Here is a 15776-nt window from a genome sequence, read left to right as displayed (position 1 = left end):
GGGCTGGGGATTCGAACCCGCCACCTTAGGTGTACGTGGCTGGCGCCCTAGCGGGTTGAGCTATAGGCGCCGAGCCTATAAGATTATAGTTTTTAGAGCATTAAAATACAGTGAATACATTAAGTGGAAAATCTAGGTTCAGTGTGTAGGTTATACGTTATGATTTCATAGACACTCTACCTAGCATAGGTTCCACATCCACAGACTCCACCAACTGTGGATTGAAAATACTCTAAACAATCAAAATAACAATGTAGGCTCAGCGCCTGTAGCTCAAGTGGCTAAGGCGCCAGCCACATACACCAGAGCTGGCAGGTTTAAATCCAGCCGGGCTCGCCAAACAACAATGACAACTACAACCAAAAAAAATTACCAGGTATTGTGGCGGGCTCCTGTAGTCCCAGCTACTTGGGAGGCTAAGGCAAGAGGATCGCTTAAGCCCAAAATTTGGAGGGAGGTTGCTGTGAGCTATGATGCCACAGCACTCTATACAAGGTGACAGCTTGAGGCTCTGTCTTAAACAAACGAACAAAAAAAACAATGCAACAATAAAAATAATACAAAATTTTAAAATACAGTATAACAATTTTGAATACATTCACATTGTGTGAGGTGTTATAAGTAATCTAAGAGTGATTTAAAGTATATCACTAGGATGTGCCTAGTGGTCTTGGAACCAATGCTCCACAGATACCAAGGGACGATTGTGTATATCTGACATATAGTACAATGACTGTCTCTCTAAATGTGTGTATATATATATATGTATATACACATGCATGGGCAATATTTAACACACACAATGATGATATGACTATAGCAAAAAACAATGCCCAGTGTGGTGTTGTGCAGCTGTAGTCCCAGCTACTTGGGAGGCTGGGAGAGGAGGGAGGACACTTGAGTCCAGGAGTTTGCGAGTGCCCTGTGCCACCTTTGAACAGCCTCTGCACTCCAGCTTGGGCAACGCAGCAAGACCTTGTCTCTTAGAATAAAGAAAAGATTTATATATCTGTGTAATCCAGGTACCGACCACGTACCTTGAGTATTATGGATTTAAAAGTTTTTTTGTTCATTTCTATAACAAATTCCAAGACCCACTGTCTCTTAAACAAGCTTCTATTTTCTGTAGTTCTTGAGCTGCTGGTGGGGACTATCTTAGCCCCATGCATTTCTACTTTTCTCTTTAGAAATCCAAAACTAATTTCTAAAAATGTGTTCGACATTGATTTCAGCATCAAGATACTCAAAGTGGAAAAGACCACAGACTTTTGACAGTTTCTGGGCCTGCCAGGACTTTCCGAAGCCAGGAAGAAGGCCGGCGGCAACGTAGTGACTCAGGCGGGCACCAAGGAAATGGCGCCATTGGCCTCTGGGTAGTGCTTTGTTAGCGATGTACAGAATCACATTATAGTGCGTGTGTCCATCACTCTTCAAGGATGATTCCCCCTCCCTCGTTTATTTTTATATTTCCCTTTTTTACACTGGGTTTTTATTGAGACACTACAACCTATGGGGTGTTGGTTCCCATGGGATGCATTTCCGTATCCACCAGCTAGTCCAGTGTCACGGCTCAGCTTCTCACATATCGTCCTGTGTGGCACGTGCTAACACAGACCAGCTCACAGGAAAGATGCATTCTGTGTATAGTAAATATTGTACATACCTTTTGTTACCACAATTGCAATTTTTTAAACCAATGAATACTATAGGATTTTCTCCTAAATGTACTTAACGATTGGGTCAGTGTTGACTTACTGGTGCTGTTGAAAATTATCCATTTTCACTGGAAATGGATGAAACCAACAGTGTATCTTTCCTCTCAGAGATTTTCGTCTACTTGGTCAGTGATTCTTCATGTTCCATTTAGAAATAGATTACAAAAACACAGGGAGGCCAGCTTAACTCCAGCCAGCAAATTCAAACCAGAGAGAGAGAGACACTTTGAAAGAAATGCCATTCTTTAGAAAGACAGTAGTTTTCGCTAATTAAGATGTACACTGATTTGTTAGGTTTTCTGATTTGTTAGGATAAACATTAATTCGAGTGTAGCCAACACGACTAGCATTTGATTATTGATGAGTATTCTGAAATGAAATATGACAAGGTTCTGTCACGATCCCTCTACTTGGTATTTTGTTCCTTAAAAAATCTACAAAAGCACAAAGTAAATATGAGTTTGCTTTAGGCCTTTATGTTGGTTTTTGTCATTATCAAAAGTGAATAGCAGTGAAAAACAGGTCAAACAAAATTTAACATCCATGTCGGAAAATTCAAGATAGAGCCTTTTCCCTAAGTCTTTTCATTATGTCATGATTTCATTTCAATAAAAAAGAACTTGGCAAACATGGTCTATATGTTGCTTCCTTGAGTAGACCCAGAGGCTGTCAAGTATTAAATGATGAAACTTTGAGCCAGAAGGCTCGGTGCCTGTAGCTCAGTGGCTAGGGTGCCAGCCACATATAGCGGAGCTGGTGGGTTTGAATCCAGTCAGGGTCTGCCAAACAACAATGACATCTACAACCAAAAAATAGCCGGGCGTTGTGGTGGGTGCCTGTAGTCCCAGCTACTTGGGAGGCTGAGGCAAGAGAATCACTTGAGCCCAAGAGTTGGAGGTTTCTGTGAGCTGTGATGCCAGGGCACTCTACCCAGGGCAACGTAGTAAGACTCTGTCTCAAAAAAAAGAAAGAAAGAAAGACAGAAAGAAATTAGGAGCCAGGCACAAAGGCTCACACCTGTAATCCCAGCACTCTGGGAGGCCAAGGCAGGTGGATTGCTTCAGCTCAGGAGTTTGAGACCAGCCTGAGCAAGAGCGACACCCTATCTCTACTTAAAAAAACTAGCCAGGCATAGTGTTAGCACCTGTATTCCCAGCTAGTTGGGAGGCTGAGCCCAGAGGATTGTCAAGCCCAAGAGTTTGAGGATGCTGTGAGCTATGATGCCATAACACTCTACTTAGGGTGATAAAGTGAGACTCTGTCTCAAAAGAAAAAAAGAAATCTGGGCCTTGTGGGTTGGTGCCGGGGCTGTGGGCCCCTTACCTGGGACATCTCTCCGGCCTGTCTCTCATCTCTAGTCACCCACATTATTTCAACAGAACACCCTTTTACAGGCATTGTTCCATCTGTCTCAAAAACCTGCCTGCACCCCTCTTTAACCTGGTAGATTGACTTGTCTTGAAGTTTCCCTGCTCCCCAACAGGCTGGGGTGACCCCTCTTCTGAGAAGCCTGGAATGCCCCCGAGCACATGTGGCCGTGGAAGCTGGGGCTGGCTGTAGTCCCAGCCTCACTGGGTCGTCTCAGGGCTGAGACTGTCCAGGTGGACAGGAGGCCGTGTAAGACACTAACCAGCCTACGTGGGACTACCAGGGGACAACCCTCATGGTCAACATGGGCACCTAACATTTGCCAACACTAACCCCAGCCCCAACAGTAAATTGCTACCTTTGGTCCACTCTGCAGAGCCCTCTGAAAGGGTCATAGAAAGACAGCGGTGACTATGTCCAAATATAATTCTTGACACAAATTCAAAAGTTATTTTCTATTTCTGTTGCACTTTTTTTTTTTTTAAATTTAGTACAATAACAATACTTAAAATTGAGGAGACACACCAAGTGTGGGCTATGGACACAGCACATGCTCCCACAGTCCCTTCTTTTAAAAAAAACCTCAGGGTTTTTTTGCACTTGCTAGACTATCTCACAAGACCTGGGTTCACAAGACCGGCACCCTGAGACAGGGAGCCCAAGGGGGTCGGGGGGGGGCGCTGAGCGACAAACCTCTCTGTCCAGAACTTCTCTGCCATACCTGGAATGTCCCCAGTGTTGACTAAGAAGGCCGTTCCCTTAGGCAGTCCAAGTATAGAGCCAGCTCCCCGCAGTTGGAAAACGCAAAACCCTCAACCTCAAGCCCCTGTGTGGGCCTTGTGTGTGGCTGAGCCGGGCTCCCTGCTGCCCTCAGGAAACCCAAACCTCCCTGTGCCAGGTGGGTCCTGGGGGCCGCTCCCCTCTTGCCAAATGTTCCGTGTCCCAGGTCTGCTTCTGTTTTCCTCCTGCGGAACACCCTGTCACACATGCAGAAAAAAGAGCCTTTTGTGCAGCGCCCTTTAAAGGGTGGCTTGCCGCTTTGGGGTTCCGGCTCCCGGGGCAGGCCTGCAGGCAGGGTGGTGGCAGCATCAGTCACCATGGAGTTCTTCCCCTGCCTTCTGCTGCTGGCCCTGTCCTGCCTGGGAACTTGGGGACAGGCCCCTCAGCAAAAGCAAGGACGCAGCGGGGAGGAATTCCACTTCCAGACTGGAGGCGGGGGTTCCTGCACCATGCGCCACAGCAGCTTGGGACCCAGGGACGTCCAGCTGCTTGTTCACTGCCAGGACCAGGGGGGGCCGTACTGGTGCAAGTACAGCGGGCAGCCCGGCGTGTGCCAGGCCTTCGTGGACGACCCCCAGGCTTACTGGGACCAGGCCCTGCGGGAGCTGAGGCTCCTCAGCCACCCATGCCTTGGGGCTCCGGTGCTGAGGCCACCCGTGTGTCAGGTGGCCGGGCCCCAGGCGCACATGCGGCAGGTGGCCTCCAGCCTCGCGGGCAGCCCCGCACCCGAGCAGCACCCTAAGACTGCCAAGGTGGAGAAGCCCCCTTCCAGGCCTGGGACCCCCGCAAAACCCAGTGAAGCTACGCAGTGGGGAGAGAACTCCGTGAAAAAGCTGCAGGAAGCGAAACCCACCACCCGCACCACGGTCACGGCCACCCCGGCGGGACCCAGGTCTGCCGGGAACCAGGAAGCCGAGAAGGCGGCCTGGGAGCACTGCTGGAAGCCCCTCCAGGCCCTGTGTGCCTTTCTCCTGAGATTCTTCCAGGGCTGAAATGATAAAGGACCCTCTGGCCCACCCAGGTAAGACACCTGCCTTCCCTCATACACAGAGACTAGCCGGGGGACACCTCACTCTCACAGCCGTGTGACTGCATCGGAGTCTCTGGGTGGCTCTGGGGGCGGGCTTGGGGTCTCTGGCTGAGGACATCAGTACTGCCACTTGACCCACGTGGCCCACAAGAACCACCAAGGAAGTTTTTAAAACTGTGCTGATGGCGGGCATGGTGGCCTAATGTCTGTAATCCCACCACGCTGGGAGGCCCAGCCAGAGCTCTCTTGAGCTCAGGAGTTCAAGAGCAGCCTGAGCAAGAGAGAGAGCCTGTCTCTACTAAAAATAGAAAAATTAGCCAGGTGTTGTGGTGGGCACCTGTAGTTCCAGCTAGTCCGGGGGGTGAGGCAGGAGGATGGCTTGAGCCCAGGAGTTTGAGGATGCTGTGAGCTAGGCTAGGGCCACAGAACTCTGGCACTCCAGCCCTGTCTCCCCACCCCCAAAACCAAGCAACCAAAATTAACTCTAAAATTGCTGCTGCTCAGGCCCCACCCAGACTATTTAATCGATGTCCAAGGCCTCTGGGGCCCAGGAATGAACATTCCTCTCCCAAGTGATTTGAATGTATGGCCAAAGCTGAGATCCCCCTTGGACGGTCCCAACTTGCGGTTACACGGAGGCTTTTGGAATTCTGATTGGAGACTGATCCCACTAAACGAAGTCTTTGCTGCACTTCTTTGTAGCCAGGGCAAGAGATGCAAGAGGTTGCCTGGGGGCATGTGACTGGTCACTGCTGTCTGGTGTGTGTCCACACCTTACATCCGTCCTGTGTCCACAATCACCAGGTGGGGTTGGTTCAGTGCAGGGGATGGGGCCTGCGGACAGACGTGGGACTCGCCTGTTAGAGCTGATATGGAAGAAAAGGGTTTTCTGGAGCTTGGACAGGGAGACACTGCTCTCGGGTGCCTGGAGACCTGAGTTTGAGCCCCAACTTTGTTGTGGGGGGGGGGCACCACACCGGCTCATTCTCAGTTCCTTTCTGTCGCAGAAGAGGGAAGGGGGTCGTGCGGGGAGGAAGATTTGGGTCAAATAATTTTCAAAGGTCTCCAATCTTTACTCATTTTTTTCATTGCAGAAGAGAAAATCCAACTAAAATTAACAGATTTAATCAGCTCCAAGCACTGCTTTCATGAGATTACACTTTTTGTCTTGTGAAAACAAGATTTGTTACTGATCCCTGTCCCTAAACGTAGCTCTTTTCATTCATTTTCTACACCAGAAAGGAGCTAATTCCCAGGTGACCCCAGGCTTATTTGTGCAGTTTGAGTTTATAAAGAGAGATTCTGAGGTTTTTCATATTTTCTATGTAAGAAAAATGGGGAGAAAAATGCAGATGTCCTAGTCAAGGTTACTTGGACACCTAATGTCATAAAACAAATTTGCCTTTTTCTGAGAGCGCTGGGGCTGCAGGAGCTACTGCGTCTCGCTGAAGCTGGCCTAGTGTTTCCTGCTCGTTTAATATTCTGGGTCTGTCCCAGACCTGTCCCAGAGGAGAAAAGGAGCCAGCTGGGCCAGAAACAAATAATTACTACTGAGGAGAACGGCTTGTTTCTTTTTTCTTTTGAAAGCAGACTTTTTGGGAAAGTTGTCTTTGTGCAAAGAAAGCACATAAATTATTTAAAAAAATAATCAAGCACAACAGAAAAGTACAAACATTTAAAAAAAAAATTCCCCCCAATCCTGTCATCCAGAGATAAATCATGTTAACAGAGGAATAGCCATGTGTGGATTTATACAAACCCACCCAGGGCTGACACAGACACACGGGCTTAAAGCTGAGAACAATGTGTTGTGCCTGGACATCAGCCACCTGTGACCACTGTATTAGCTCATTAGGGCTGTCATGGCAAAATGCTATGGGCTGGGTGGCTTAAACAACAGGAATTAATTTTCTTATAATTCTGGAGGCTGAAAGTCCAAGATCAAGGTCTCTGCAGGCTGGGTGTCCTCTGAGGCCCCCTCCCCATGGCTTGCAGAGGAGTAACTTCTCACTGGCGTTTTCTATGTGTTTCTGTGTCCTAATCTCTGCTTACAAGGACGCCAACTTCAGTGAATTACAGGCCACGCTGACAGCCCCATTTAACCTCAGTCACCTCTTTAAAGGCTCTGGCTCTAGTGCAGCGATTTGCAACCCGTATGCCATGGCACACTGGTTCACTGTCAGAAGACCTTAGGTGTGCCGCAAAAATGTTTAAAGATCATTAAATTATTTTCAGAAGAAGTTCAAAGCATAGTAAGCATACTCTTTTTTTTCTGTTTCTTTTACAATTAACGTAATTCAAGAGTGCTGTGGAAGTTTAACTATAGGTTCAAGTGTGCTGTGAGATAAAAAAGGTTGAAAAACTCTGGTCTAGATGCGTTCACATGCCCTCTGAGTTACTAAGATTAGGACTTCAACAGACAGTTTCTGGGAGGGTCACAATTCAGCCGGTGACAACAAACAAATAATTTTTCACCTCCACCCCTTATCTTTTCTTTCAGAGCTGACTCTCCTCCTGGACTGGGACGGTTTCCACCCAGTGTTCCCACACTGGGCGAAGGGAATCTCTAATCCCACCCACGTGCAAACATTCTCCATCTGCAGTATCTCTGAAGACTGGAAAAGGCCTTCCCGTCAGGAGGCCGGACTTCAGCAGCTCCACAGGAAACAGGCGCTGACGAGTTCAAGATGGACAAGCGCCCATTGATTTCTTATCTTTAGAAGTTTGGCTTCATTGATCTCAGCCTTCTCTGAGAGTTTAAACGTGTAACATATGCATTCGTTTCCAGTCTATCCTGAACACGACATGAATTTGTCACTTTGCGTGACGACACTGACTTGTAGTCAGAGCAGCTTCATTAACTAGCAGCCAAGCGTGTGAAAAATAAAGAAATGATTTCAGAGCTCAGTGCCTGTAGCTCAAGTGGCTAAGGCACCAGCCACATACACCAGAGCGGGCAGGTTCAAATCCAGCCTGGGCCTGCCAAAGAACAATGACAACTGCAACCAAAAAATAGCCAGGCGCTGTGATGGACGCCTGTAGTCCCAGCTACATAGGAGGCTGAGGCAGGAGAATCACTTAAGCTCAGGAGTTGGAGGTTGCTGTGAGCTGTGATGGCACAGCACTCTACCCAGGGCGATAGCTTGAGGCTCTGTCTCAAAAATAAATAAATAAATAAATGATTTCAGAAATATGACTCCAGTCTTAAGAAAGACTCTACCTTGCTGCTAGAGATGTCAATTAAGTCACTGTACTGTTTTCTTAGGGCTCTTGGGACAAATGACACGAGTTAGGTGGCTTACAAGAAATCAGCAGCAAAGTGTTTTCTCACAATCAAGGAGGGGAGGAAAGGTCCACAGTGAAGCTGTGGTCAAGGTCAGCTCTTTCTGGAGGGTGTGAGAAAGAATCTGCCCCCTGCTCCTTTCCTAGTGTCTTAACACTGCTGGGACCCTCTGCTGTCCCTTGGCTTGTAGACACTTGACAGCTGGCAGGTCACACTGACCCTTGGAGTGTTCTTTGGTGTGTCTGTCCAAATTCCCCTTTTCTTATAAAGACACCAATCACTGGATTAGGACCCATCCTCATCAAGAATGACCTGGTCTTACTCTCATTATGTCCGCAAACACCCTGTTTCTGAATAAGGTCACATTCACCGGTTTCAGGTGTGTCCAGCCCGCGGCCTGGGCCATGCGCAGATCATTTGAGGCTGCTGGGCCTGTCTGTCGGAGCTTGTGAAGAGCACGCATGCCCCTTGCTGCTGGGCCTGTCTGTCCAAGCTTGTGAAAAGCACGCATGCGCCTTTTCTTTGGCTCATCAGCATTTGTGTATTTAATGTGTGGCCCAAGACAACTCTTCTTCCCAGGTGTGGCAACAAAGAAAAAAGACCTGATACCCCTGTGTCCAAATGGACATGAGTTCTGGGGGGATGCTATTCCACCCAGCACAGTCACTCCATAGCAGTGGCCAAGAGCCAAAAGACAGAGACGTGAGCGTGGAAGACAGCAGCCTGTACACTCAGCAACTGAATTAAGTCAACAAACGTTGGAAAGGACAGAAAAGATATTTTATTAGGTATAGGCAAAAGGTGACTCAGTCTCCTGCTAATTCTGTCTTCCCTAAGGACACATCCATCATCCAGTCCTCGGGCACTTAAACTGTCTCCCCATCCAGCCCAGCGATGCCCAATCCCAGATGCGTAACGGAGTCACCTGGGGGAACGTTTCCAAAATGCCGATGCCTGGGTCCCACCCCCAGAGATGATGGTGTCACGGGTCAGGGATGGGTCCTGAGCATGTGGGATTTTAAATCCTTACCCCGTCCCCCCATCCCACTGATTCTAATGTGAAGCCAAAGCAGAGAAGCACAGCCCTATAGAAATCAGAATCTCTGGGGAATCCCAGCAATTCCCAGGAAGTCTGATGTGCAGCCTGGGTAGAACCCGACTAACTCGGCCTCTGTGTGTGTTTCACACAATTAACAAATAGTTCCTCATCCTTTACCGTGTCCCAAGCATGGAGCAAGACGCTGGTCAGGGTCCCGTCTCCCAGGACCTCAGTGTGTGGGGGAAACTGAGGAGACACATTTGATGAGTGTTTGAGGAGACACAGAAGGCTGTGGGGTGGTGGAGTCGGGGGAGGTTTGCCCAAATGCACGGGCCCCAGACATCTACTGTAACAGGCTCATCACGTTGGTGACTCATAAAGGTGCTGTACCCTTGTTCCCAGGCACAATGCTCATCGCATTCCTCTGAGGTGACTAGTTTCATTCTCAATCATAAACTAAGGGCTGTGAAAGGGTAGAGAAGTTCATTGTCCACGGCCTGTAAGAATCAGGACTATGGGGGCTGGGTCTCCGCCACCTTTGCCAGGATCTGCACTGAGGGCAGTTGATTGGAGAAAACACTCAGACTCAGTTATCTCAGGTGAAATCACCAATGGGAACCCGTGAGAGGCGGGCACTGTAACTCACAGCATCTCAAGGGCAGCCTCGGCCCATTCTCCCATTGGCCTCTTTATTCAATCAAAAATCATAAATCATGTTAATGCATAAACTTAATCCAAGTAATCATTAACAGTCAGAAGAAGAGAAACAAAGGCAGGGAAAGTCATGCAGGCCCCTCATGATGACAACTCACACTTTACAGACTGGGGATAGACTTGCCTGACTGGCCTTCAGGGATTTCTCTCTATGCCTGAGCAGGACTAGGGCAGTGGTAATCTTTGGTTGCTAGGCATTTTATTCTCAGCCACCAGATAAAAATCAGGCCATCTGTAGCACCTGAAGTGGGGTGCAAGATCCTGGACTCTGATCAACAGGGCCCCCAGAATTCCGGCACTGAGCCTGCCGGGTGCCAACCATCCTGTGCAGACCACCAGGCTATTGTAGCCTCAGGGGGTTGAGAAACTTGGACTCTGGTCAAGAAGCCCCCTAGAAATGCTTGACCTAACCTATGCTATGAACCTGACTCCCACACAGGACAGTAGAGAATCCCGGTCCACGCAGTCCCAAAGCTCGTGGCTTTCGGTATACAAGCCTCACAGGATTAGCTGGGACACTTACCCTGTTTGGGGTTCGTTAGGCTCTCAGCAAATATTTGTCAAATTAATCAAATTGATATATATCAGCTTACAGAATTGACCCACACGACTGTGAATCCATCTTCCTCTTACAGTCAATGACTCAGAGGATGTTTGAACTTTGAGCCACTTTGGGTAATGGGTCAGTTATTCTAACCCTAACCCAACAGTCCCACTGCCTGGAGAAGGATCTGAGAAATTCCTAGAGATGCATAAATTATGATTGGGGTCTATATGCTTTGAACAACACAGCTAAGAGAAGTGTGAGCATGAAATTCTTTTTTTTTTTTGCAGTTTTGAGCCAGGTCTGGGGCCATGTTTGAACCCACCACCTCTGGTATATGGGGCCAGTGCCCTACTCCTTGAGCCACAGATGCCACACATGAGCATGAAATTCTTTGCAGCATGTTAATTGCAAGTATATTCAGGTCATGCTTCTTTCTTTCCTCCCTCTCTCCTTCCCTCCCTTCCTTCCCTCCCTCCCTTCCTTCCTTCTTTCCTTCCTTCCTTCTTCTTTCTTTTAGATAGAGTCTTTCCTTGCCCCCTGGGTAGAGTGTCATGGCCTCAGCCTAACTCACAACAACCTCAAACTCCTGGGCTCGAGCAATCCTCTTGCATCAGCCTCCCAAGTAGCAGGAACTACAGGCACTCACCACTACACCCAGCTAGTTTTTTCTATTTTTAGTAGAGATAGAATCTTGCTTTTGGTCAGTCTGGTCTTGAACTCCTGAGCTCAAGGGAACCTCCTGCCTCCGCTTCCCAGAATGCTGCGTGAACCACTTGCACCTGGCCTAGCTATTAGTTTTTAATAGATCTTAAGTCTTTTCCAACTTTAATTTCTAAGATGTCAAAAAATATCCAATGACTTTGGGGGAAATATAAGAAATACGTTGTTTAAGGAACAGCCACAAGACTTCCTAGCCCCCTCCAATGTCACATCAGACTTGAGCAGTGCAGGCAAAAAGTGTTCTTTAGGAACGTTCTTCCTGCTCTTCATTAACTGCAGTCCTGTGAAGCATGACGTGTTCTGAGACAAATTGAGTTATTGAATTCACTCAGATGATTGTTTTAAAGACAGACTGGAAAAGGTGACTGATTCCTTTTCTACTTTCAGATCATTGAATTAAAAGAAGAGGGGGGCATTTGAATTAAAAGGAGAGGGGTCATTTGTTAAATCAAACCTGCCCCTCCTCTTGTCACACCCTCCTCTGTCCCTCCTCTTATCACACTCTGATGACTGTTTGACACAGTGTGTGTAAAATCTCAGGTCATAAGCTGGCCAGGGCTGGCAGTGACCTTGCTTATACCTGTCCCTTCTCCAAGTCTCAGAGCAGAATTTCTACACCTTAGTCATTTGAGATTGGCGGCCTCTGTTATCTCAGAGTTCTCTAGATGGTGGCCCTCAAGGACCCCAGAGCAGGGGCCAGAAGTAGGGAGAATAGAGAGGGTATGTTGTTACGAGGAGAGTTGTGGTAGGGATTCGTGAGGCCATTAAATTGGCAGCATATCTCATACCTAAATACACAATTTGCTCTTTGTCTCTGGCTGAGGAGTCGGATGGCAGGAATACAACTCAAGCCCAGCTTACAAAGTCTATCCCTAAGAACTTTCACCCTGCAGCTCAGAACTGGTGTCACCCATGTTTCCAACCATAAGGAGAAAATGAAGCACGCACAGAAGACAGTGATGTGGGCTATGAGAACAGAGCATGCTGGTGACCTTCAGGCCCCCGACTTTATGGCCTAGCTCATTGTATTAATCATGTGTTTAATCTTTTTGTATCTTAGGATGTTGGCACCTTAGGGGGTCTTATGGACCCAGGAAGAGACAGTCCCCACTCAGGATCCTCAAGCTTTAGGGTCAATAGAAGAAAAAAGAGCTGAGGTTGAAATCACGGGCATGGAGGACTGATCTCTGCTTCCCTCTGAGCTAGCACGTTCATCTCTTACTGTCCCCCACATATCTGTATGCTGTGATGCTGATGGTGGCATCTGCACTTGGTGGGTCCTGTTGCAGTGAACAGTGCAGCATCCTCTAACCCCAAGTGTCCTGGGTAGTAAAGGACAGGCACGGTGCAATCTGCAGTGCTGCAACCCCATGTCTGTGTGTCCAGAACCCGCCTGTCACACAGGGGGCAACTCCATGACAGTCGTGTCAACAACGCTGCATGCCAATCATAGCCACCAGATGGCAGCAGAGGACAGGGTTCCACCCTGGACCTAAGAGCGTCACTTGCAGACAGAGCAATCAACTACTGACAGATTCTACAGCCCAGGTAAGCTGGTTCAGTCTCAGCAGCACACAGACAAGGCCTGACTTTGAACCCATGGTGTTAGTGGCAGAAGTCCTGCTGCCCAGGCTGACAGTGGGAGTGGTGGTGAAGGCCGGCAGGGCTGCACAGCCTCCATCACCCACTTTGCTCCACTCAGTGCCATAGGAGTACAGATATCCCTGTGAGCACACGCATAAGGGGTACGAAAATGCCTCAACAGGTGGCAGTGGCTGCTTCTGTACCTTGCAGCCTCACAGAGGAGTCTCTCTAACATACCAGTGAATTGTCACCAGTCAGGTACCTGTGCCCAAGAGAAGGTGAAAGACGGCATGTCTGGTCCTTAGGAGTCCTGTCTCAGGCAAGAGTGCTGGCCTTCTATTTAGCTCACAGGGCTCCTCTAGCAGTCACTCGTCCAGCATTGACCCTGGGGCTAAATGGCTGCAGCCACCAAGTGGACACCCTCCCCTTTTCGTTGAGCGGAGTCATCAGGAAACCAAGCCTGAGCATCCTCAAGGGATTCCTGGGAGTGGTCTCCAGGTAGCTGGAGCCTGTTCCTGTGAGTGAACATGAGAGGCACCAAGGGCTCTCAATGTACCTGCATGAGGAGAGCTCGCCTGAGGGACCAGACTGTCCACTCTGGAATGCTCTGCTTCTGCTCAAGATGAGATGTCCATGTGCATTTCCAGCTCTGTCCTTAGCTTCTGAGGGGACCAATGCAGGATGGGGCTGTCTGGGTATGGTAGTAACTGGCTGTCCTCTCTTGTCACCCATCTCTAGGTGGCAAATAGTGGGAGAATTCAGGACAGAAAACAAGTTTTGGAAGTCAAAATGACCTTCCAGGCACTCCAACCTTTGACACTTGGTGCCAAACAGATTGAGAAAAAGATAAGCCGTGTCCAAGACAGAATACCATGAGTTGGGTCTTCAACTTAACTGCAGTCACTAAGTTTGAAAGAGCCAGGGCTACAGCATCAACAGTGGAATTCTATCAGCAAAAAGCCACTATGGATGGACTTCTTTTAAGGCGGAAATGATCTTCCAGAATGTTAAGCCCTGACAGATGGAGCTTTATTTGTTTATTTTTTTTACAGCAACTAATATTTTCCAGATAATAGATCCTGGTACTTTATAGCCACTAGGAACTTAGCAAATGAAATATGGCCTGTGTGGGCTCCATTCAGGCTTCAGCTAGGCCCTTTCCGGGCCTTTTACCTGAAGCTCTCCCTGACTTCAGCCAGGCCTTTGCAGGCCTTTTTTCCCCCTGAAGCCCTTTAATGTTGGTGCCAGGCTGTCTAGTATGTTCTTTGTGGAGCTCTGTGAATTTAAGATTCACAAAAAAAAAGAGTTGAAAAGCGTATGTTCTTCAGAGCACTTTAAAGCTGTATAAAGGCATGAAGTTGGAAAGTTTTCCTTAGTAAAACGTAAAATTATAATTGTATATAAAAATAAATTTTTCCTAAAAATTGGAGGTGGTGTTCTAATGGAGGGATAAAAATGTATTTTGTGGCTTGGTGCCTGTAGGTCAGTGGCTAAGGCATCGGCCACATGCACCGGGACCGGCAGTTTCGAATGAATCCAGCCTGGGCCTGCTAATCAACAATAACAACAACAAAAAGCCCAGTGTTGTGCCAGGTGCCTGTAGTCCCAGCTACTTGGGAGGCTGAGGAAAGAGAATTGCTTAAGCCCAAGAGTTTGAGGTTGCTGTGAGCTGTGATGTCATGGCACTCTACCCAGGGTGACATACAACTGGCACTTGTGCAACTCATTCCATTAAAGAGAGACTCTGTCTGAAGAAAAAAACAAAACAAAACAAAACAAGAATTTATTTCATAGAAAACCTTACCGGGCGGCACCTGTAGCTCAAAGGAGTAGGGCGCTGGCTCCGTATGTCAAAGGTGGTGGGTTGAAAGCCAGCCCCGCCCCCCCCAAACCCCTTCCCTTAAACCTTGCAAAAAAAAAGAAAGAAAACCTTACCAGTTATGTTGAAGACTAAACTAAACACATTGAAATATTTCTAAGCAGCCATATAGTTAATTAAGTATGTTAGGTGCTTGTTGGTATGAACAGTATATCTCTATTTTCTATATTTACAGATCCCTTTACTGGATTCTCTTTGACAACAGAACTACAAAGTTCAGGCTGAGCAGAAACAACATTAAATGCTAGATCCATGTCTTTGAAATGTTTGTTGTTGGGCTCAAGAATTATTACTAACATCAACAGTGAAATTATGTTGAGAGCAGAGGTAAAAAGTAGCAATGCCACCGAACTACACTTAAAGCAGCTGTAGGAAGCACTCTATACCCCACTTTCTATCCTTTCCCTTAAGCACCCCCTGTTTTCTCCCTCTCTCATTTTCATTCTCCAAAAATCAGTCGGGACACAGACACTGATAATCTTGGTGGCATTTGGCGGCAAAGGGTAATGCCTTCCTCTGTGTTAAAATTGTAGGGGGAAGGTATTTTCGTGCGATGCTGATGTATGTGTGCGAACAATCCTTAGGGATTGGAGGGGGAAAAAGGAAGAGATGATATAGGGTAGAGCCTCATTCTTTTAACTGTTGTTTTAAAGGTAGTAGTGACTTAATGTTTTAATGGAATGAGTTGCACAAGTGCCAGTTGTATTTGATTCCTACAAAGTACCACAAACTCAGTAGCTTAAAACACACAAATCTGTCACAATTCTTACAGTTTTAGAGGTTAGGAGTCTAAAGTCGAGGGGCTGCCCTGGCCAACTTTTGTGGTGTCAGGGGCAGTCTGTGTTTTTCTCCCCCTCCCTCTCTCGTCTCCCTCTCTCCCTTTCTCTCTCTCCTTCCCACTCAGGCCTCGTGCTGCCTCCTCCCGCCCATTGGGATTGTCCTCTCCCTGTGGCCTCCCAAATCTCTCTTAAAGGATCCTTCCGATTACATTGTGCCCACTTGGGGTAATCCTCTCCGATCTTAGAATCTTTAAATTAATCACATATGCAAAGCTCCTTTCTCCAGGTGCAGGGACATTCACCGGGTCTGGGGACTAGGACAGGGACAGCTCAAGGAG

At 47.8% G+C, this 15776-nt stretch overlaps 2 protein-coding genes and 1 pseudogene across 3 annotated transcripts in view; 2 read left to right on the top strand and 1 right to left on the bottom strand.

The window, feature by feature from the left end:
* Positions 1-1763, top strand: part of PROM1 (prominin 1) — a 79943-nt gene extending 78180 nt beyond the window's left edge. The window contains exon 26 of the mRNA XM_023515338.1: positions 1233-1763. The gene's annotated coding sequence lies outside the window, so the exon portion shown is untranslated. The remainder of the gene's footprint in view (positions 1-1232) is intronic.
* Positions 1764-4177: 2414 nt separating this feature from the next.
* FGFBP2 (fibroblast growth factor binding protein 2) lies at positions 4178-4855 on the top strand. The gene has a single exon (XM_003793489.2). It carries the CDS (start codon positions 4181-4183, stop codon positions 4853-4855), a length of 675 nt encoding a protein of 224 aa, XP_003793537.1. The 5' UTR covers positions 4178-4180.
* A 7861-nt stretch (positions 4856-12716) lies between these two features.
* The window catches only part of LOC100944312, an 8380-nt pseudogene continuing 5320 nt past the window's right edge, over positions 12717-15776 (bottom strand). Inside the window, exon 2 of the transcript XR_002774286.1 lies at positions 12717-12920. The product of XR_002774286.1 is annotated as a ubiquitin carboxyl-terminal hydrolase MINDY-2 pseudogene (transcript). The remainder of the gene's footprint in view (positions 12921-15776) is intronic.

Source organism: Otolemur garnettii, unplaced genomic scaffold (genome assembly GCF_000181295.1).
Source record: "Otolemur garnettii isolate 467f Iridium unplaced genomic scaffold, OtoGar3 scaffold00069, whole genome shotgun sequence".
Taxonomy (NCBI): Eukaryota; Metazoa; Chordata; class Mammalia; order Primates; family Galagidae; genus Otolemur; species Otolemur garnettii.
The sequence above is the reverse complement of the archived record's forward strand: the minus strand, read 5'-3'. Positions and strand labels throughout refer to the sequence as shown.

Coding starts and splice junctions, on each gene's coding strand:
- FGFBP2 (XM_003793489.2), top strand. CDS start 4,181: ATGGAGTTCTTCCCCTGCCTTCTGCTGCTGGCCCTGTCCTGCCTGGGA.